Source organism: Pectinophora gossypiella, chromosome 13 (assembly GCF_024362695.1).
Source record: "Pectinophora gossypiella chromosome 13, ilPecGoss1.1, whole genome shotgun sequence".
NCBI classification, from domain to species: Eukaryota; Metazoa; Arthropoda; class Insecta; order Lepidoptera; family Gelechiidae; genus Pectinophora; species Pectinophora gossypiella.
The window spans coordinates 4,101,210-4,124,171 of NC_065416.1; the positions used below are offsets into that span (position 1 = coordinate 4,101,210).

Genomic DNA, 22,962 nt, shown 5'->3' on the forward strand with positions numbered 1-22,962 from the left:
TTACTGTGGCATTTTACTTTAAACATTTAAAAAATGAGCGCCGTTGCCCAACTTGTTATTCCAAGATTCTTAAAGAAAATAAAACAATTTGATAACATTATCAAGACCTACGAATGTGTAATCAGAGGCAAGACAAATAACCGTCGGGAGTTATTCAAATAGCCCACTCTAATCTCAGCCCAAACCTCTTGAGAGAATCCTGCAGAGTTTTATTATACCCGGTTATCTTAGAACGGGCCCACAAAAACTTCTTCTTATCAAAGAACACGAACCACGACTTAAGGCGGCCCTCATTGATGCTCTCAAGTTTAGCCATATCGATACAGTACCGGTTTAGGGTCTGAGTGCTGATATCGTAATGAATTCCATTAAAGAACGGACATTATCTACCAAGGTTTTATAGGCCCGACAATAATTCTGCGAAAACCACAGATAGGTTTTTAGTATTTTATCTAAGTAATAAAATTGAGTGCCTCGCTTTTCTTTTATTCCGAGCTCGCTTGCTTGGAATTAAAAAAATGGTATCTACTTTTTTAAATAAAAAGTGATTAGAGCACGAAAGAAATCTAAACAAAAGGGACGAGGTTTTTTGAAATGGGACGTCTGCACCCCTGAATATGTCTCTGGCGCCATCCCTTGAGATTTATACCGTCTGGATCGATTTACAGGTCGCCGGAAGATAACATTAAGCGACGGAAACCTGTGAGCACTTCGAAGTAATTTTAAACCATAAAAGCTTAGAGCCATAATTGACAAGAAAGGATAAAAACATACAAACAACTCTTAAAAGAAAATTTAGAATATTTTAAATGGTTGCCTTTTGGTTATAGAGGAAAACGATAATAATAACGATACAAAGCTTTTAACCATATCTTTGGAATAAATTAAGACTGCATAAGTGGATTAAAAATAAACTTGTTTCATGTGATGCATTTTCTCTCTTCATTTGATTAAAACAAAATGGATATCAATGTTAATAATGCAATAAACTAAAATATTAAGTTTTTTTAGAAACAACTACACAAACAGAGAGAAGAATACTTCACATAATGATATAGGACATAAATTTTACAAGAGCTAGAATTTTCTAGAAGAGGCATTGCTCGAAAGGGACACTAAGACGCTCTATTTGCTCCAACCGATATATTTAGAGGATTACGAAGAGCACGCTCGAAATAATTGAAGATACGGCGCACTCGAGAGTCCATTAAAGCATAATGAGTGTCCGTGGTGGTCTGAAGAATGTCGAGTGACAGTGCATGATGGAGTGGCGTCCCGTTGACAGGTAGTGGCTACATAGCAAAGTGACTCAGCTCAACCAGTAATAATAACAGGGAAACAAAGACATGGGACCGTTCCCGTTAAGACATTCCAGACCTTTTGTTTCTGAAGCAATAACCGGGATCTGTTTAAACAGGTTTAAATATTTCGTTTTAAGAAGTTTGCATTATAATGAGGCTTGGTTCTTGTTCGCTACTTCAATGGCGCTTGTGTATGATGTCAAAGTTATATTGAATAAATAATTACAGAATCTTTTGATGTTGTAAATATTGTGATCGGTGCCATATTTTAGCAAGCAGTAAACAATGGGAGCGATGTAAACTTTATGTGTTTCGAAACTAAATTGGTATTGCAAAGCTTATTAAGCTTGTTAACTTGTTTGCGTCCGTGTTGGTGTGTTAGCAAACCATGCAATAACAGGACTCCGAGCTTACATATTTAAATAAATTGGATTTACATAATTGTCACTATTAACCACTTAAAGCAACTAGCTAACATCGAGTATAACACAGGGATTAGTGTGGAGTAAGATGCGGATATTCGACGACTGGCTCGCTTTCGCGAGAGAACGCATGTTGTACAAAATACGAAGCAAACACATTTTAGTTTACAACGTTTACAGAGAAACACAGGAGAAAGTACCGGGTAAAGCTATAATAATCATCCAATATCCAACAGACTCTACCTAAGTTATTAATCATCCTCTCAGACGTACTAATGGCAAACCCGTAATTAGCTTCGTGAAATCGTGAGCACTCGAAGCAATACGTTTCAAACTAAAGGCACTCGAGCTCGAGAACGGCGCAGGTAGGGAATCCAAAAAAAAAGCGCCCGCTTGTTTGCCAAATATCCCGAAAATTTATAGGTAGAGATACCTGTCGCGACTTGTCCAGAACAAAAGGGCGATTAATGGCACTTGGAAGGAGTGTGGGCGAAGTCAATTAGGCCATCCTCTATTCCCGGAAAGTCGCCGACAAATGGACGCGATAAGGGCACAAGGCGACACTGTCTGCCGTCCTTTTTGCCCTTCTCGCCAACTCTGATAACGCCACCTTTTCTTAATTGAATTCTTATGTTCCCGGGACACGTTATCTTCAAAAACCATTAGACCGTCAGTCCTGCAGTGTGGTCCTCGTCGTTGGAAATTAACAGGTATTTGCCTAATCTCTCAGGTTCCGTGAATATTTTCGGGTAGATAAAATCGATAGTAATGTAAATCAATAAAGAGGTGATGAATAATGTTTTATAGCGCCGTTGTGGCAGATTCACGAGTGCCAATAAATCTGACTATAAAACCGAGGAATTCATTTACATTTCAATCTTCACAGGTAATAAAAATTCTATAGCGTAGAATATTTTGACTCTGACGTCCATAGTGTTCATTGCAATGGAGAAGCGGTAGTTAACAGCATCTATTTCTACTGTATCATGTTTTATTCTTCTATAGTAACATAATATACATCAATGATTGATCAGTCCTGCTTTTTCGTAATTGTTTAGTGGAAATTTGATATGATGTTGTTGTCTTTTTTGTGTGTGTGGCGCCCTTTTATAATAAACCATTTCCATTCTATTCTATATGCGATAGTTTGCGTTTCCATCTTTGCATTTTATATGATAATAAATGAATTATAAAGGACTTGATTGGAATGTTGGTACTTTGTTATTTGTTTAGGAAGTAAGAAGATAGGGAGACTAACAGTGTCACATAGTTATACAAATTAGTAATTGATACGTTACTTACGAAGACAATTTTACCATACTCATAACTACTCCAGAGAAACTAACTCCATTTGGAAATGGCGTTTTAAATGTCACGCAATTGACATTTCCCGTTTTAGTTTTATTGTTGAGTTGTTTTCATCAACTCATCAATGTGGAGTCGTATTTCACATTGTAGAAGCAAATACACTTGATAGCTACTATCAAGCTAGCTAGCTGCTTGTTTTCTCGTCATACAGCGCATTGGGCCATACTGTAATGTTGTATGTACCTTAATAAATAAATAATAATGTAAAGACCTGTCAAGCTTTGCATATATTTGTCAAACAAGGGTTTCACAAAGAAAAAGCTTGAAAGACAGAATGCATGCGAACGGAATAACAGAGATTTTGAGAAGAGGAGCTACAAGCAGAAGACGCTAAAATACAGACCCTAAAGATCATGCCAGGGCCAGAACTAACATTATCAGGAATGTTTAAAACATCAATGTAACTTATAGATCTACTAGTCACACACAGTCTAGCATATGATAAAGATCAATGAAACTTGTAAATTTTATGTATCCGTCCCATAACCACCAAAGTAGAATCACATTTTCATTGTCAGGGCAATAAATTCAAATATGAAACACAGGCGCCGATACGACTGTATCCGGTGGGTAATTGATAAAGCAAAATAAGTGTAAGTACATTAACATTAACTGAACAGCAGCGTGTGCATACCGTAAAATTCAGATAACATTTAATTATAGGGTTGCCGAAGCCTTTGTGTGAATGTGGACAAATGTAATAGTCAATTATGGTGAAGTTATGTAAAACGTTTAAACATTGTGTGTGATCTGAGTAGCAAGAGTAAATCTATTATGTAGATGGATAGTCAAAGCTGATATGAGTGGTAAAGTATTCGCTGAATATTAAGCAATTATATATAATGTGAGGAAAAAAGGAGACAGCGACACTAATGCAAGGCTGAAATCTGATATGAATACCTATTTTAATTTGCCCAATGTTGAGTCAAGTGTAGCGCTTTTACAATGAATCGCATCCTTTATAGATAACGTTTCCTACGTATTAAACTAATACATTTTTCATGAACCCACATTTAGTGATAAGACGAAGGTTAAATGAGATGAAAATCTTAAACTGTAGCGTCTTATGATTATATGTACCAGGTGAACTTATTCACGTTTCTTGGCTTACTATATTTGTCCTCTTGCTGTGCTTATTTGTCTTCATTGTAAAATAGCAAGAGCGCCACGTACTGATTCGTTTCCTTTTGTTCATTTTCCTGATCTAAATTTAAACGGTTTGCATTCTCAGATGTAAACAAAAACAGCTGGCAAAGCTTGCTTGTTTAGAAATATCGATAAAGTATTGACATCGATACGATACACTATGCACTTCTTTCACGTGACTTTTCAGTTATGCGGTACTATAAGATCGTTTCATTTATAAAAGCTTTCATTTTAACATTCCATTAAATATTAGAATCTTAAGTCGGTCCAAAATTTAGGTATGGACTGAAACTGCTGGCAATCCTTGTCATGACTCAGGGTAATCCAAACGATTTCTCTCTGATTCACATCCTCGTAGGACATTGTATTCAGTTATTCTTTTTTAATTCAGATGCCAGCACATGTATTCAGCCGCTTGTTTTGGAACAGAAATCATTTCATTCTCTTGGCACCGTTTCAATTCCGTTTTTAATTCTAATAGTTGCCGAGGCGCTATGTACTTTATCAATATATCCACATTTATGTACACATAATGATTCACTCGTGCTTGTAATTACCGTTCTAGTGCATTCTTAGTTGGTGAGTCTAAAGTTTTACCTTGGAAGTAACAAGATTTAGGATGTGTACCAGTTGATAAGGATAAGGTTGAAAATAATAAACATATGAAAATGTGAAAGTATTTGAATCTTTTAAATTTATATTGCATTGGTATATGAATGTAACAGAATACGCCCGCAAACTCAAAAGTTCAATAGCAAGGGTACACCACATTCCAATTACAATAAACTATAAAGCCACGATAATGATAATGACTGCTAGATTATAGTAAATAATAAAAATGTAAAGCGACTTCTAGTCTAAATTACAATGTACATTATAAACGATACTAGCGGTAGGTATGGTTCGATTATTTTAATAGTAACACACACGCAATGGGCAGCTGTCGACCCATTAAATTTTATTATAATCGCGCCCTGGACAATTATACTGGCAATATACATAATATCGGTTGCATGAGTAGCTGCTATGACTTTATTTTAAAGTAAAATATAATATCATAGAGCGAAAGACATATACTTGATCGTTAAAGCTTAGGATTGCAAAACATTGTGTGTGCTAAATCAGCTTTATTGTTAACCTGCTTTAGGAGGTAAGAAAATGACCTACAGGTATGTTGATTAATAGGACAATGAATTTTTTGATAGCAATTCTTTTTCCTAAAAATACATCAAAAACACAATAGATATACGTAAATGTTATGATTAAATGAACTATATAATGCACCATGTTAAAACAGAAAACATCAGCATTACATTCCATTCCCGTCAGTTTATTTATTTTTTACAATTGTTCCGCATTTGCCTCGCCTAGTTTCGCCTCGATTGAAAATTCCGCTTATGCCCCACATTTTATTCCTCTTTCGCCTCGAAAGTCATTTTTGTAAGTAAATTATTATTTTTTTCCTGTTTTGCCTCATTTTATGTACCTGTTTCGTCTCGCTTTTTTGTTTAAGCATTTTACTTCGACATTAGTACAGACAACCAAAAAAAATGTATCACGAATATTTGAAAAAAAGAAACTTAGTAGTACTATTGTAGTAATCGATCTGTGATTCTGATTGTTATTTAATAATAAACACTTTTCTAAATATTGAAATAGTTTTATTTGTCTATAATTACTAAAAATAATTTTCTCTAATTCAAGAAAACAATTGTATACTTGTAAATAATACTCAACGCAATACATAAAAAGAATCACATCCAATTTAGTTTTGCTAACTGTACATTAAGTGATGTAGGAATGTGGGACGAAACAGGAAACAAATTAAAAAAGGGGCAAATGTGGAAGTTTTTAGAATGTGGGTCGAAAAAGCGGGGCAAATGCGGAACGAGAGATTTTTTAATTAAACGTTGTATCTGTAGAAACAATGCTTCGGAAGAATAGTTCTATCTGCTGAGTCATCGTTTTGGAATTAAAATATTTATAAGGGACTGTTTCGGTCCCTTTTTGACGTACCTGGCTCCGAAGGTGAACTATTTATCGATAGATGTTAAATTAAGGTTAGACACAAGAAGTTTTCGATTCATCTTGTGATTTTATAGATAGAAAAATCGTATAGAGTAAACGGTGGAAATTATTTTATAGTCAAGAAGAAAAAACAACAGATTAAAACTATAATATGTAAGCAAAAAATAATGTTAATTTAAAGGTAATTTTATTGGCCTTAATGTCTCTGTGTAAATTACATTTGAGACTCTTAAAACAGTAACTAAAATGCATTAAACATTAACTGCATATCACTTTATCGATTCGCAAAAACAGAACCGTCAATTAGCGCGACGTTTTAAAAGTACTTTCGTGTTCATTATCTTATAATTACCGGTGCTAACAGTTGGTATATTGCCTTATCTCCCATGCAGACAGGACCTTTAGTCTTTTGGCTTAAGTAAGGCGGATCTCACACTATCCTACTTGTCGCGGACGACGGAGCGACGACGTGGCGTCGTCATCATTATAATAGTGTCACTCTTTTCTCATGACATTTACTGCGATTTTTTGACAACAACGTTAGGCAGTGCAACCTTGCAGCAGCCACGATATAATTTGACCAAAAGCATAAAATAAAGAATAAAACTATGTCCAACAGACTGGTTATTGGATGATGATGGAGATTAGAAGAGTAGATAGGTAGAGTATCATGTTTTTTCATACAAAATTTGATATTTGTCAAAAACTATCCCGCATCTATGCTTTGCAGCGGACAGTGTGATATTCGCTTTAGGCTTCATCAGCTCGAGTAAAGAGAAAGTTGCGTTGTTAAGCTTGTTAAGCAGGCTGATTGCAGTGAGTATTTTAGCAGCAGTGGTTCTGGTAATATTTGCATACTCGACGATATTGACGAGGGCCGGCGCCGGCGCCGCACACTCAACGGGACCGCATTGCGAGATAGAAGATATTTTATGGTAAATCGCGATAACGGTATGAAAATTTAAGAGATTGGGGAAACCAGGGGTTTGTGGGAGAAAGGGTTTTAAAGCACTAAGGGTAGCTAACAAAAGAGAAAACAAAAAGTGACAAAATGTGGATAACAATACGGAGAGATTACATTTAGAAGAGTTTACAAAAGAGTGAAAGGATACTTCAAAACAAAGCATTGACGAATCCGATAACTGGGAGGCTAAAATGGCCACACCGAAGCAATTCATCTAAGAAAGCAATGTTGCAATTTGACACTTGCGCATATAAAAGTAAGTGCGCAATGCAAACAAATGTCAAATCACAATATTGCTTTCTTAGATGAATTGCTTCGATGTGGCCATTTTACCCCCCTATTTTATATAACATAGACAATGTCTAACATAATGAAGTCGTTAAGTACCTTTAAAAAATAACATAAAATCCACTTTCTTATTTTCCTAGCAAACGCTTATTTATATCTTGCTGTATATATTTCCCTTGTTTGAAAGTGGTAAGTAATATTTGTCCAATTGTCATCTGGCGGAAGACTAATGGATGCCGCTTAGCATTTTAAGTTCCTGGTGTTTGTCGTATAACGTGTTTGGTCACGGTTACCACTAGATTTTCTGGTATGCCTGCTATGTGTGTTTTAAGTAGTTTGTTTTGAAGACAATTTTCCACTGTTTACACATTTTATTTTAGACAAGTGTGCTCAAGTAGTTTTTCAATCATTTATGCATTTATTGATTTAAAATTTAACTATTGCTTTAGTTAGCTTTTTTTATTTATATTGTTGTTCTAATGTATGCTAAGTTATTTGGATCACTTCCTTTATTATATTTCCACTCTCGTCGAGTTGTTTTTTTAAAGTAGTATTTAAGTGCCTATCTTTTTCTTACTGCTCTTAGTTATCTTTAAATAAACAAAATAATGCAATGGATTTTTATATTACCTATTTTCGCATATCTGCATTATTCAAATATAATTTAAAATGTTTAAAGCCACTCTCTACTTCATTTGCTGTCAATGCAGTTACGATTTCTATCATTAATAATTAATGGGTTTTCATCAAAGTCTTGGGCCGTCAGAGTACCTCTAGTATCCTGCACCATCCATCATGTTACCACACGGCTTTACCTCAATAAATCAAAGGCAAATTAGTCACCAATCACTATTATGAACTAAAGCTATAACTGCATTAGTCTCTATAATAAATAGTGTTAGATATGTGACAGCATTTTAGACGTCGATAAAGTGGTCTTGATAGTATCTTATTCACGATATTAGCATTAATCAGGTATAAGTTTATTCATTTGATTGTTTCTCAAGATTAGCTAAACAATAAACTATATATATTGTCCTCCTAAACATAACTTAAACAGCCTATACTTATTATCAGTTCCATTGCTGGGCACAGGCTTCTTTTCAATCGTTATTATCGTTCATTGTTATAATTAATTTAACTTGCCTACATTTAAAATATCGTATGGTCTATTTTTTTGATAGACTGATAGCTGCAAATACTCGTGAAAATAATTACCAAAAAGTTCAAAGTAAATTATCTTAGCGCACTTGAGAAAGAGACATTGAAGAGTAACAGTATGAAAGTAAGATCAGCGGTAATAATAAAGGTTCCCTGCAGATCTACAGCACACGGCGCCTCGCCCCCGGCGCGCGGCGGTTGCGTAGGCGCACATCAACAAGCGGGGAATTCTTCCGCTACTGGTTCAACGGTGGATAATTGCACTGGTAAGGTACTGGGAATAACATTACAACGGGAATTTTAAGGAAAGAATAAGTGAGACATGATTGAAGTTTTTTTTAGGAAGGTACTGCTTTAAATAAAAAATCTAATATAAACATAACGCACTTAATTATACAGTATTTTATTATTTATCAACAACAATGCCCTTCAAAGACCATACGCACAATCAAACTAACAAACTACCTATGGTAATAAAACCGTTAAATTTAAATAAGAGTGAGCAAAAACGGAAGATGATCTCAGAAGGCGTCTAGAAGACGTAATAATAGTAGCAGGGAATGAAGCGATTACAGTTGCAAGCTACCAAACCAAGTCACTTGTCCCACAACACCAGCCAATCAAGACCTGTGGATCCTCAGACAAACGTAAAAATGACGGGTCTTTCAAAATTGGACATTCCAAAGGCACAAATGCTGTCTAACTAAATAAGGAAAGACATCTATGCTAATGTAACCGGCGCCCATACATGATCGATTTACTCTATACTTAATTTAAAAATCGTGTCAGTTTTAATTATAAGCCATATTGGGGAGGTGTAATAAGTAAGTAACAAGGATTACTAGTTTAAGTCTGTTTAATTATGTTTCAGCATGTTTAATTGCATGTGGGCGGTTATCGAAATTAGTGTCGACAACCACACGCGTGTTTACTCCGGATTAACTATGTAATTGGACAACGTAGAACAGTAAGTCTTGAAAATACCTCGGCATTTGTGCTAAATTGTTAATGTGTTTTGTGTTTCTTTTCTACACGCCGTGTGAGGGAGTGAAAGTATGTTGTGGATCGGGTTTGCAAATGTTATTAGTCGGTTTTTAATTGATTGTTCGTGTAGTCTTATGATAATATTATAAGTACTTTTATATATGTTACATTTTGTTAGTCGCTTTCTTGAGTAGAGAGAGATATATAATTTAAGTCAATCAAGTTAATTTCTCTCAATATCATCGTCGAAAATTTCGCGTTACTCATCAAATTACGGTTCTTATTTCTTGGATTTGAGTTTTTTGGTAAGAGTATAATTTTTCTCAAAATCCTGTTCATTTTATTCACCACTATCTTTCATAAAACACACGTAAAGAAAGATTCCGCTTTCAAACTTTTTCGCAAGACGCGCGTTAAAAAAAATAGCAATAATTTTATACAGTTATCAGATTCTTCAACTTTCATGTACATTTCTTGCATCAGCAGGTTGCGTGACAACATGAAGCGTGACGATCACAATCTTGATACAATTACCATCACTTTCTCTACCAGCACGCACGATTTACTCCCCATTATGAACTTAAAGGTCTATGCAAAGACGATCATTGTCCATAAGAGATAATTGAATTCTTTGTAACTCTTTCATTAAAAGAACATTTTCATGTTTCGTGATGGTATGCAATGCTTATTTAATTACCTTAGAGACTTTTTTTACGGAAGTAGTGCTTTAATGGCTAAGACACTGTGCTTATCTGTCAAAAGATAGGTGATGTTTTGTTGTGGAAGATACAATTTTATTAGTATTTGAAAATGTAGTCTAGAATTGTATCTGCAATGGTAATGGATGAAGAATAGATACAATGGAGCATAAAAATGTTAATAATACTAGATATTATACAATAAAAGAAGACACGCTAAGGTAAATTATAAAACTCACTTCAACCTCAATCTTCAACAAGGACCAGCATATCAAGTTAGCAATTCCGAGGCTGTTGCGAAACTAAAAGACATTAGGTACGATACAGTCGTAACGCTATGCTATAGCGCATGCGTCCTAGAGCCACCTTGCAGTGAGCCGCTCCACGCATACATACGACCTGATTAACAAGTGCTATGCGTTGCGATAGCCACTGGATTGGCCAGTCTTACTGTTGGCGGGTTCGGTGAAAAAATGGTTCGCAACCAGACAAGACAAGCGTACTTTAAAGACATTCAACTCGTTTAAGCGGAGTAGTGTGCAAAAGAAGTGGAAACATTGGTGTCCATAACCTTGAGTCAATATTATTACTGTTATAGTCAGTGAATATGGCAATTGTAAGTGATGTTTTAAATGCAGAACAGAAAAAAAAAACTTCTTGAACGAGAAATGGATCGGTATCTGTCAAGAAAAAACTTTTATTCAAAAGACTTTTGGTCATTAGTTAAGGATATTATGCTTGTGTCTTACTTCTTAAGGAAACCGCTTCTCGCTGTATCGCTGACAGTAGTACAAACGATAAAACCTGGTATTTCAATATTGGCGAGTTGAAATGTGATGTGGATTCTATCATTACCACTCGACGACAGTTGCCTTCAGGTTTATTAATAGTCATTTACTTTTTCTTTCTGGTCTGGAATTCTTTGAACTTGGCGGTGTAAAAGTTTGTTCTTAGAATAGATGGGATCAGGATTCAAGTAAATGGTTGAGCATTGCTATTTCTCGACTTTATTCCACGAAAATTTCTCTAATCAAAAAGCCGTATCGCAGATAAAATTCCTAGCGTAACGTTTAATAATGGGGCTTCCATTAATTGTGTAATTACGGGAGCAGCTAGCGTGACGTCCGTCCGGCGTGGCGGCGACAACAAGAATGGCTCCGAACCGCGGTCGGGTGCGCAAGCGCCACTGGCGCCACGCTTCCGCCCGGCGCCGGAAGCCAGCTGCAACTGTCATCGGTTACGCACTACTAGCCTCCTTGTTTGCGTTTCAACGTGTATCACCTTACCTGCGGCAATTTATTGCTACTGGATATCGCTAAATGGAAATAAACCAACTACGTACAATGTAACGAGGACGAAGGGGTAAAGATGTTGAAATATTTATAGAGATTTTCATATAACAACCTAACACCAAAACCTTTATTGAAAACGGAAAGGATTTCATTTCTTCTAAGGTCCGATAATAGAAGCAGAAAAATCCAAATACAATCTTACGGATAGATAACATAGACGTAGCAATCAAAACTCATTTCTAACGGTTGGATAGCATCTTATTTGACATTTGCACTTTTATATGCATAAAAGTATATGCGAAATGAGGGGTGAGGCGTAAATCTAGCTCGACACGGATACGAAGTACGGGGCGAAGAGTGTCCATTTTACACAACATAGATTTTTTCCCTAGCCTATTGCGTCCTACTACTGGGCAAAGGGTTCTCTCTGCTTTTCCATCCCTTTCCGCCCTGAGCAATCTCTCTCCACTCTCTCAAAAGCGGTCAGGTCATCTCTCCAACGCTTCCTAGGTCTGCCCCTACCTCTGCATCCCGGAGGTGTCTCTACGTATTCTTTATTCTGTGACAATATAGTGAGGTCATACAACATTATATTGTAGATTATACGTAATACTTGTTTAGGATCTATTCATAGCCCAAAACTCGTAAACACTAATGACATAATGGCTTTACCCACAGCTTTACCAGTCACACATTAGTAAGTAAGCCGTACTTAAGCTTAATGAGCAAGCAATATTATCAGTAGCTTAGATAATACAAACACTATTAACTAATGCAAGCATTCATAATAATACATTCAATGTGGATAATTGGATATATGATAATGAGTATGTCCAATTTACTTTGCATTAGATGTGTTTGAGAATAAGTGAGTAATAAGGTGCATAGTTAGAACTTTATCTAGTTATCAGTGTAATTATTTTAAACTGCTGAGTTTTTTATGTGTTGGGCTATTATGATGTGTAGTGCGATAGAGATATGGGTATATAACTACTAGTAGACCATTCTTCCTGTGGATGCGGTTAGCCGGGTAATCATGTTGAAAGTTGAAACCTAAACTGCGAAGGATATTTTTGATTTAAAGATAGGTAAGTTGGACTGGATAGGTAGATTGTCACGTAAATATGGACAAACGAGTTTTAGATTCGATTCAAAATTTCAAAGTGTAACATATACTGATAATACTTGCAAACTATTTTATAGAAAACTACAAGTACAACTGGAAGCCCGCGAATTTGTTGCCTAATAACTTATTATTTATTCGTAGCCTAATAAAGAATTAAAATCAATGTGGCTGACATCGAATAGGACGCCATTTATAGCACCAATTTATACACAAATAAAATGCGAAAAAGCTAAAAATCCTTTGACAGAGTTCAAAGAACTCTCTAAATTGCGAAAACACAGAAATACAAATAAGAAGAGACCGTGACATTGTCAATGGAAATTTTGGCAAGACATCAAATTGAAGTCGCTTGTATTCACTCAGCAATATCACAGTTTATATTCATCTGTATGAACTTCAAACTCCCTGAGCGCAAGAGGAACATTGCAGCACCATTTTTTTTTGACTTAAATGTAGTTTTGGCACGAATGACATTCACTGTTAGGCCGATAAGGACCATTTGTTTTCGAGAAATGCACTTTTTGCTTGACTCATAATTATTTGTGAAATGTTAAAGAACATGTACCACGACTGAATCTAAAATTTTTTTTAAAGAAATGTCAGGGGGATAAAAGGGTTGCAATTTGACATTTGCGAATATAAAAGTAAATGCGCAATGTCAACAAATGACAAATAGCAATATTGCTTTCTTAGATGAATGGCTTCGATGGTGTTAATCCCCAAGGTCTGCAAGTTATTTTTGTTGACTTGTTACTCAGCCCACTTCACTAATGAATACAGGCGTATGTACAGTCATAGATACTTATGTGTATTCAGCTTAAGATTATCTGAGTGTAGTGAAACCTTAATAACATCATTTTGTTTTCAACTAATGTCATAGAATAGGGAATAATACAACGTATAGAACGGCAACTCTCACCAGCGCCTGAGCTAGGTTTACCTCACCGCCGTCAGTCTTACTTTAGTCTTCAATTGTATGGCATCAAACGACACACACAGATGCGCGTTTACCATAACGTCAATGTGTAGTATCTGTATAAAACGCGGTGTTTTGTATGAAGTGTCCGGGGTGTGGTACTGTCTTTGTTTATGGATGACGCATGTTTGGCCGCAAACAGCGCAGCGGCTTAAAGCGGTGTTCTTGTTTACAATGGTAAAGAGGTTAAGGAGCACAGTAAGTGGGATAGGTTTGTGGAATTTGTTAACGCAATATGCCGTAAGTAGGTTTAGAGATAATATACCTAATCTTGTAGTTTCATTTTGTTAGTATTTCAACGCACACTTAGGGTTGACCGCACAGATCATAGACACAAAAGAGATATGCCCTCAGCACTATACAGGAGTTCCCATGTCACCTGTAATCTCACGTCACTCGCGAAGTGGCAGCACCAAGACATTTCTGCCTGGACCGCTACATCGATTTACTCGCCGTTCATTGCATAGTAATACAAGCGCTACTTGTGGTTACGCGATACGAAAGAAGCAATGAATGATGTGGAAAGTTTTAAAATGCGATCTTTTTCCTCATAACATGTTCGTTTTGTGCATATTTCGGTCCCACAGGCTATGCTCCCGCGGCATGTCTGATACCTTTGATTGGGATATAGTCATAAGCTTATTTTGTGTTACATAAATTCGCACGTTTATACATATCGAAGTGGTGCACGGTAATAGTAGAATAACAAAGCGTGTATTATAGAAAAACAAATGAATAGCAATAACAACTATGAAGGGCGATGGTAAGTTATCCTGGGGGCAGAGCCCTTCGATTGGCAGGGGGTTTCGATATTGAGTCGGGGACAAGGACAGACGGCGCCGTGTCTACGATTTTGGCGCCAGAAAGCCGTGGCTTGAGCACCCCTGGACGGTAAATAGTCGTCTAATAGGCGATGGTTTTTCAACACGCAATCCTTAACGAGATAAGGGGAGAATAATATTTTGAATTGTCGTTTTTTTAAAGGTAAGAGTAACGAAGCCACCGTCGTGCTGCTAATTTTGAAATTAGAAATTAAGTAATTTAAAACCAATAAGTACACTTAATAAGCTGCCGAACAAAAGCACAAGAACATAATGTCTTCCCCTTAATATAAAAGTGCTAGTGGTTACAGTCTTAGTTATAATATACTTAGCCAATTAAGCAACTGAATTAACTTATTTTCACTATGTTATTTCGTGTTTTGTGAAAATTTTAAGTGACGTTATTGTCTTGTTTTTGTGTGCGGCGTTCTTTTATAATAAACAATTTCTATTATATTAGTACGTCACACGAAGAAATCAAACCTCAATCGTGACGTGAAATCCAAAAAAATCCGTGGATAATTAATTAATTCGTTGACAATTTAATACTTGTTACCTCGCTATCAACTAACTAAGCGTTTGATCTTATTACTTATCCAAATCTGCATTAGGCGTAATCCATCGTAATTACATGTAATTATGTTCAACCGGTAAGTTATGAGTGATTGGGAAAAATATGCATTAAGGAAAAGATGGAGATAGTAGAGGTAGTACAGGACAAATTATTCAAAAAAGATTTTGATTCTATTTTCATTTGAAAATAATAATATTAATATTTATTTATTTTTATTAATATTCTTTTTTTTTGCTTTAAGCGATAAAGCCGCGTTTGCCATGTACCTAGTTAAGAGTCTTTTGTAATTATTTCTTTTTCATTTTGGTACAATAAAGTATATTTGTATTGTATTGAATTCTTCTTATTTTTTTTTGGAAGGCCCAAAACTGACAAAACTTCAAAGCTGGCGACTATACATTAAGTAGGTACTTGACCTATAGTCGAGCTTTGAAAGTTTTTCGGCTTAGAACGGCAAAGCAAATCAACTTAACGCTTTCAACCGTTTTGTCATGTTTGGTAGCAACACTCATCGAGGTCCCTTCCCAACATTAATGGTCCCTTCAAATCGATTCTCCTTAGTACACCTAGCTTGCTTCGACTACGTGTACTGTTGCCTAATATTTATTTTTATCCTGACATTTGATGATGTATCAATTTGTAAATATGACTGTAAGCTCCCCTAACAAAATATCTCCAACAACTTAAAAATAATGTTCAACTGTTTCCTTTAAATATCGCTGATTCTACTCACACTTCCAGTATACTCTATAGCCAGTACTAGATAGGTCTTTCGGGCTAATCTCACTAGGACACCATAGCGCAACCACCCAAGAATAATGTATGCAGTTGTACAAGACACCAGCTCAAGTAGCGTTTATAACGACTGCATTTTGTTGGTGGCGCCACTACGGTGTTCTAGCGAGATAGGGCCCTTATTTACGGAAAGTCTCGTCCCCGACCTATCTACGTGTCTAACCCCTCCTTGCTCATTAGGTGTGACGTCACCAGCGCCCGTCGCCGGCGCCGCGCACATGTTCCGTCTGCTACCCGCGACTACTTCAAGCGCAGATAAGCTTCGCTAGGGGGCGCAAGAGGCGGATTTCAGATGGCAAGTAGGTAAGTACCTAACGCGATTTAGCTGTTTTAAAGTCACCTATCATGTTCGCGTAACATTTTTTTTGACGTGACTTATTGTAGATTTGCCGCAGATGGCATTAACTACTTGGCCGGACAAATGGGGAGCGCTGAAGGCTCTCACCCGATAATCTGTTCGCCTAACAGAAAGCTAGTGATTTATAGGTAACATACATTGTTTTAAGTGCCCGTATCCGTTATTATGTGTTTTAATTATACATACATACATACATACTTAAACTCACGCCTATTTCCCACCGGGGTAAGCAGAGACTATAGAATTCCATAATTTGCTTCGATCCTGACACACTTCTTTTGCTTCCTCCGCATTCATCAATCGCTTCATACACGCACGCTGGTTCAGAGTAGATCGTATTAAACCTTTTCTAAGGACATCTTACGTCATGTGCTTTAATCAGTGTTGATGCTCGCTACGAGCGCCTTATTTCCCTGTACTGACAGCACGAACGCTTTGTAACACATTACATTACGCCTCGTACCTAACACCAGTCAGTACCCACCTTAGACAATCACAGGTAACTTCATCTATAGTTGCATAAACATAATGCAACTCAGTTTCTTGCTCAGTTTTCAAATGCTGCACAACAGCCTTTCACTTGTCAGATGACTTATAACAACAATTGCGGGTTTTTACATTAAAATCACACCCGTATTCTGGTAAGGCAGAGTAACAAGTCATCTATAAAATAACCCACAGCCAGTCCTTTTTCATTAAGGCTTTTTTGGTCCAGTGGTTGAGGTCTTGGATTTGAAACCCCGTGGGAACATAATCACAAAACTCACTTTGTGATCCCTAGTTTGGTTAGGACATTGCAGGCTGATGACAGGATTCAGTCCGGAAGTAAGATAATGCGTGCTTTGGAAGGCACTTGAAGCCGTGGGTCGGGGTTACTACGCACTGATGTAAGTACTAGTCGATTGCGCCATGTCAGGGGCTTTTGGCGGCTCAATGATAACCCAATGGTTGCTGAGCTTCGTCATTTACCGCACAACCCACACGATAGAAGAAGAGAAAAATAACACTTACCTAGTAACATTGGGAGTAGTTCTGATGTTACTAAGTGTCTATCCAAATCGGAGTAGGTAAAAATTTACTGATTAGATATTAGGTATTTCGGGCTGGTTCGGTAAATAGTACAATTACCTACATATGTAGGTACTGGTCGGCTACGATTCAATATTCTTTATTTGCATACTATAAGGGTGTACAAATTGGCAAGTTACATAGAAGTTTTAATAGAATGCAAAATTGCTTAAGCACCAATAGGCCATTTCGAGAAAAAACCGTAGTTTTTTTTCATAACTTAACGTCCACGTAAGATTACCTACATTGTTTTTTTTTTTCATTTTCTACATCTAACAATACATAATTATAATAACATGTAATGCTATTTATGATATTTAGTCGCTTACGTGTTTTTTTTTGACGTGACTTATTGTAGTTTTGCCGCAGATGACATTAACTACTTGGCCGGACTAAAACTGAAAATGAAAAGCCAATATCAGTCTATTGCATTCTCTATACATGGGGTATCGTATACCGTATTTATCATATCAGCATTCATTTCCTCAAATGGACAAAACACGGGCCTTGCAAACACCGGCGCAGGCGCCAGGCGGCGCGTTATCAGATTGGTTGCTTATCACTCGTGACGTCATAGTTCGATTGATTCACGATCAGACATGTTCGATTTAGTTGGACCGTTTGTAGTATTTATAAAATAAGGAATAATTCTACGTATAGAACAGCAACTCTCCGTTCCCCACCAGCGGCTGAGCTAGGTTTACCTCACCCCCTCGGTCTCACTTTAGTCTTCAATCGTATGGGCGTCAAACGTCACACACACAGATGCGCGTGTACGATAATGTCAATGTGTAGTGTCTGTGTAAAACGAGGTGTTTTGTATGAAATTTCCGGGGTGTGCTACTATACCCTTCGCGACAATATATATACTATTTTTTTTCGCCGTCCGAGAGTCCTCCGCCAGGTCTTGATTTGCCTTGGCTTACCTGGAAGTCTAAATAGACTTCAGACTTAGGTGGGCTGAAGTAAGGACAATTTGTTCAGGTGGGGTTTCTCGGATGGCTCGGTCTTAAAGTGCAAATGCGGCACTGTTCCCCAAACCATGGAACATCTTAACATCGTGTCCTTCGTGCCCGAACACCTGCACGCAGGAGGATCCGGCTATACAGGTTGTGAGAAGCTGCAGTAGTTTCAGGCGGATGAGACGTTCGTTATGTAAAATTGACGATTCAAAGTGTAATTATGTTACCTATTGTTAAAGATATTTTTGAATTTGAATTCTGATGAGCGCTGCAGATAGCGCCATACTTGTTGCCAAGTTTTGGGCCGAAGAAGAAGAATAACTAAATGATAAGTCAGTCTCATTTCCCTACCTACTAGTCATAAATTGTTAATTTATGTACTTAAGTAGTTTTGTAACCTTCATTGTTTTGGTAATAAGGTTTATTCTATTCTATCTTGGAGTACGCTCCATACCGCTCAGGTTGATTGAGTGGAGGCCTGGCCTGAGAAGTGGGACGTATATAGGCTGTTTATGTCTATTCTATTGCTATTTTTACTGTCCTGTAAAAGTGGAAAGATTAGATAATGATAATGTGAATCATTATAGCTTTTGATAGGATCATGTGAGGGCCAAAAAGAGAGATATGATAATATATAATTTATATTGTTTTCTTATTCTATGTAAGATATTATTGACATCGTGTCTTCAAGAACTTAGTCGCGCTTTGTATTGATGGATACTTTGAGATGTTTTAAGTAGTGCTTGCTAGTGAAAAGACGACCTGTCGTGTACAGAAAAATCTACTCCGGTTTATGAGACACCGTATTAGATAATGTTGTTTGAAACTCTGTTAATACAACAACGCATTCAGGGTGCTGTTGGGGTTGCCTCGTTTTTGTAGCGCGTCAGGGATGTTCGCTGAAGCGCGCGTTGATTGCTTCTACGCCACAATGCGCAAAAGAAGCGCGTCCCTGGTGCGCAGGATACGGGCTAGTTCCAGCAGCATCCTGGCGATGTTGGCTAGCAGGTTGGATTGTGTGTACATGTCTCGCTGCTGTGCTATTGCCGGGGGTGCGGCGAGGCGGTGAATCGCGGCTCAACTCTCCTATTGTAATTTGTATTCAATTTAATTTCCTTGATCTACTAACCTAGTATATAAGTTTTGTTATTAACAAATTATGAGTCCTAGTAACTTGAATAAAGAATTTAATTTATTTATTTTTTATTACAATTGAGGATAAAGAATACCCTTTGCTTTTTTATTTTCTACATCATATACTAGGAAGGGTATAGGCCATCTTTTGCACAATACAAATTTTAAACTTGTCATAAACTCATAGGTAGAACGCTTCTTCTCCTCAGCCTTCCAAGTTCCGAAGTCATGATATTATGGTATACATCATAAGCTCACGACTATATTCCCAACATACCTCCGAAAAAGAAAAAAAAAACCCAAAACCATCTAAGGTAAAAAAATATGCATTTCTCGGGAAAGTGGGTTTCCTCACTATGTTTTCTTTCACCGCTGAGCACTTTATAATCATTTATGATCCAAACATGAATTCGATAACAAAGACAATCATTGATTTAGGCCTGTGCTGGATTGTTATGGATTCGAACCTGCGAACTCAAAGTTAGAGGCAAGCGTTCTACCAACTGGGGTACCACGGTTGGTTAGTGAAAAATGCACTTAAGATGCACACTTTTTACCTGAATAAACTTTTTATTATTATTATTATTATTATTTTTAAGATAAATTAATAACTTTTTAGTGGGTGTCCGGTACCGAAATACAAACCCGCGCAGCCGTTTGAAAAGCAAACCGGTGAATTATGGGTCACAGTGATGAAACTAAATGACATTTGATTTTCCTTATGAACAGCAGTAGTAGCTGCGTCAATACAAACACGGTCATATACTATCAGCTAATCTAGCAGACGGTAAACAAAGCCTAACAAGGAATGAGCTATGCCACAGTTATCGAATAGTCGGTCTGTATAGCGAGTAGATCAGTATCAAACGGCGAAGGTCAGACGGCGCCACCGCTGGCCACTTGGCAACGATCACCTAATCACTGATAACTCGGATTCCTCAATAAGGCATTGTCATGTGCAGTGTATAATGACACTTTGTTTGTTGGGAATGGTATTATTCGAGTCACTTATTGGGCCGTGTATACCGTCATGAGCAATATAATGTACCCACTTTAGGACTCTGTCGCACTAACATATTTGACATTTAATGAGACTTGCAGTTCAATTTGTCAAAAAAGTTAATGTGACATGGTACCAAAGTGTATACTTAATATCTAATGCTCTTCACCGTACATGACCGGCTCTAAACCACTGAATTCGACTAACATACCCCGGACACTTCATACAAACAACCTCGTCGTTTTACACAGACACCACACATTGACATCTACCTAACCTATAACTATAATACCATAATATTTAAAAAAAGTAACGATATAGGCAATCGTGTCAAATCAACCATTTTCAGACATTAAAATCTAAACCCTTAGCTTAGATTGTTTTTTAAAAGGAACTTTTTGCAAGTTTAATTTTAATTAATGATTTAGTCACGGTTTTCGATTCGCTACATAAGAGTTGGTTGGCTAGTAGGGCCCTAAGACATCTACAAATACTGGAGATTTGTTGGCGATATTTTTCAAGCCTTTCCATGTTCGCCACGACGTAGTTAGTAGACTTGCCAATAGCCGGGACCAGCGGTTTTGTGTTCTCCGAATCGGTAACAGATGACGGGATAAGTCCGAAATGAAACTTGGTGACACAAAGTCAATGAGCAACTGCACCTTCGATGAACTAGCTAGGTACGCATTGGGATCTTTTGCAATAGGTACCTACCTACCCTGTTGCTTTTTTTTTGATGATGGAGCCTTTTTAACCCTCCGATTTAGGTACTTATCTTCTACATCTTGTTTTGGAGTTTTCTGACAGATAGGTAGGTATTGCTGCTTCGACGCCTTTTGTGATTTTGATTTATATTCGTGTTGGCCGTGTGTTTTGTTTAAATGTGCGTTGTAAAAGTTATTGTAATTATTTACCTGTCACCTCTCTATCTAAGTACCTACTTACATAAAAACTTTCACCCCGCCAAGAATATATGGTAGACATCTATATAGGTAGGTACGTAAAACAATAAGCCACCACAATAAAGTGCTGTGAGATATAGGTACCTAGGTATGTAACAAAATTTGTTGGCTTTTAGGTTGAAGAAGTCAAGAAGAAAGTGATAGAGAGAGGGAAAAGACATTTTTGGTGCAAAAAAGTATAATTTAAATTTGGAAAAGTTTTGTATTCTATTGTATAGAAATTCTTACCTGTCAACCCAAGATCTGTGGACTCCGACGACGCCTCATCGCTGTGAACAGCGGAAAACTGGCACAGCACCAGGACCAAACAAACGCAATAGTTAACACTGGCCATCTTTCCCAGCAAGTAACACCAGCTCCACAATTCCTAGGCCGCAACTATCATCAGTCATCACCAAAATATCAGCTTTTAAAAGCTAAATATATCACACTTTACAAGAAGTCCACTAACTAAAACACTGGTTGAAATAATTCACTAACTTTAAAAATCAGGCACAAAATTTTGTCTAAAGTATTTATTTATCGTAATAATTGTATTGAAAGCACTGAGCACGCGTTCAGAGTAAAATTGCAAAGTACTATACGTCCACTCCCTGCAGAGGATAAAGTTGGACTGAGTTGTGTGTGTGAAAGAAAAGTAAGCGTGCGAAAGCGAGACGGCGAATCGAGTTGGGTTGGGATGAGATGGCGCCTGTAATGTCGATATCGATAGCACGATAAGCTCGTGATTATCGACATTCTTGTTTTAAAAAAAATGCTTTTGAGGAAATTAGCCTATATAGTTGAAGTATGAATTGAATAGTAGGTAGATATCTGTCATAAATGTGTAGTGATAATAACTATCGATTCCACATTAATTTTCTATTATTTATCAGAATAAACTACGGCGTCAATTTAAAACTTTTAATAATTACAATGTAAAATGAAACAGCTTCATGTTATCATAATCTCATTAACAGATTTTTCAAAATGTCTATCTAGTTATTGATAGAAATATCGATATAATAACAAAACATCACTGTTAACTAAGCGCATGCTGATCTAAAATAACGCATAGTACTTTGATCTTTATTGCCATAGAAGTCTTCTTATTACCTACTACTATATAACTTTTTCAGTAAGGTTGGCTTTTCATCGAATGGGGATGGACAGAAGCCGGCGGCGCCAGTTTTTTCAGCCGGCCGGCTTTTTGTCGATCGAGATAGAAAGAATTTGCTCTGTTTTAGGCCATAAATATCTATACTCTATCCTCAAAGTGACTTGATTTTTAAAATTATAATCACCTATCTTAACGCCGTCTCTCTTCCGGTGCAGATAGTGAGTAGGTACCTACTTACGAAGCTTTTTCAGCAATAAGACCGGCATCGATCGATTGATCGACGGATACCATTCGACTAAGTAAATAGGTATTGTTCAATAGGTCAGGCAGCTTTAATCGATCTGGTAGAACTATAAACATACCATCATCCATTGATTGATAGACACTATCGATTGACCCATCGATCGACGATCGATTGGTCTGGGTCCTTTGTTT

The 22,962-nt window shown here is 37.0% G+C and overlaps 1 protein-coding gene across 1 annotated transcript in view; it reads right to left on the bottom strand.

Moving 5' to 3' along the window:
- Positions 1–22,030, bottom strand: part of LOC126371762 (BMP and activin membrane-bound inhibitor homolog) — a 71,447-nt gene extending 49,417 nt beyond the window's left edge. Inside the window, exon 1 of the mRNA XM_050017119.1 lies at positions 21,657–22,030. Within this exon, the coding sequence (XP_049873076.1) occupies positions 21,657–21,762 (106 nt within the window). The 5' untranslated portion in view covers positions 21,763–22,030. The remainder of the gene's footprint in view (positions 1–21,656) is intronic.
- Between the last annotated feature and the right edge of the window lie 932 nt (positions 22,031–22,962).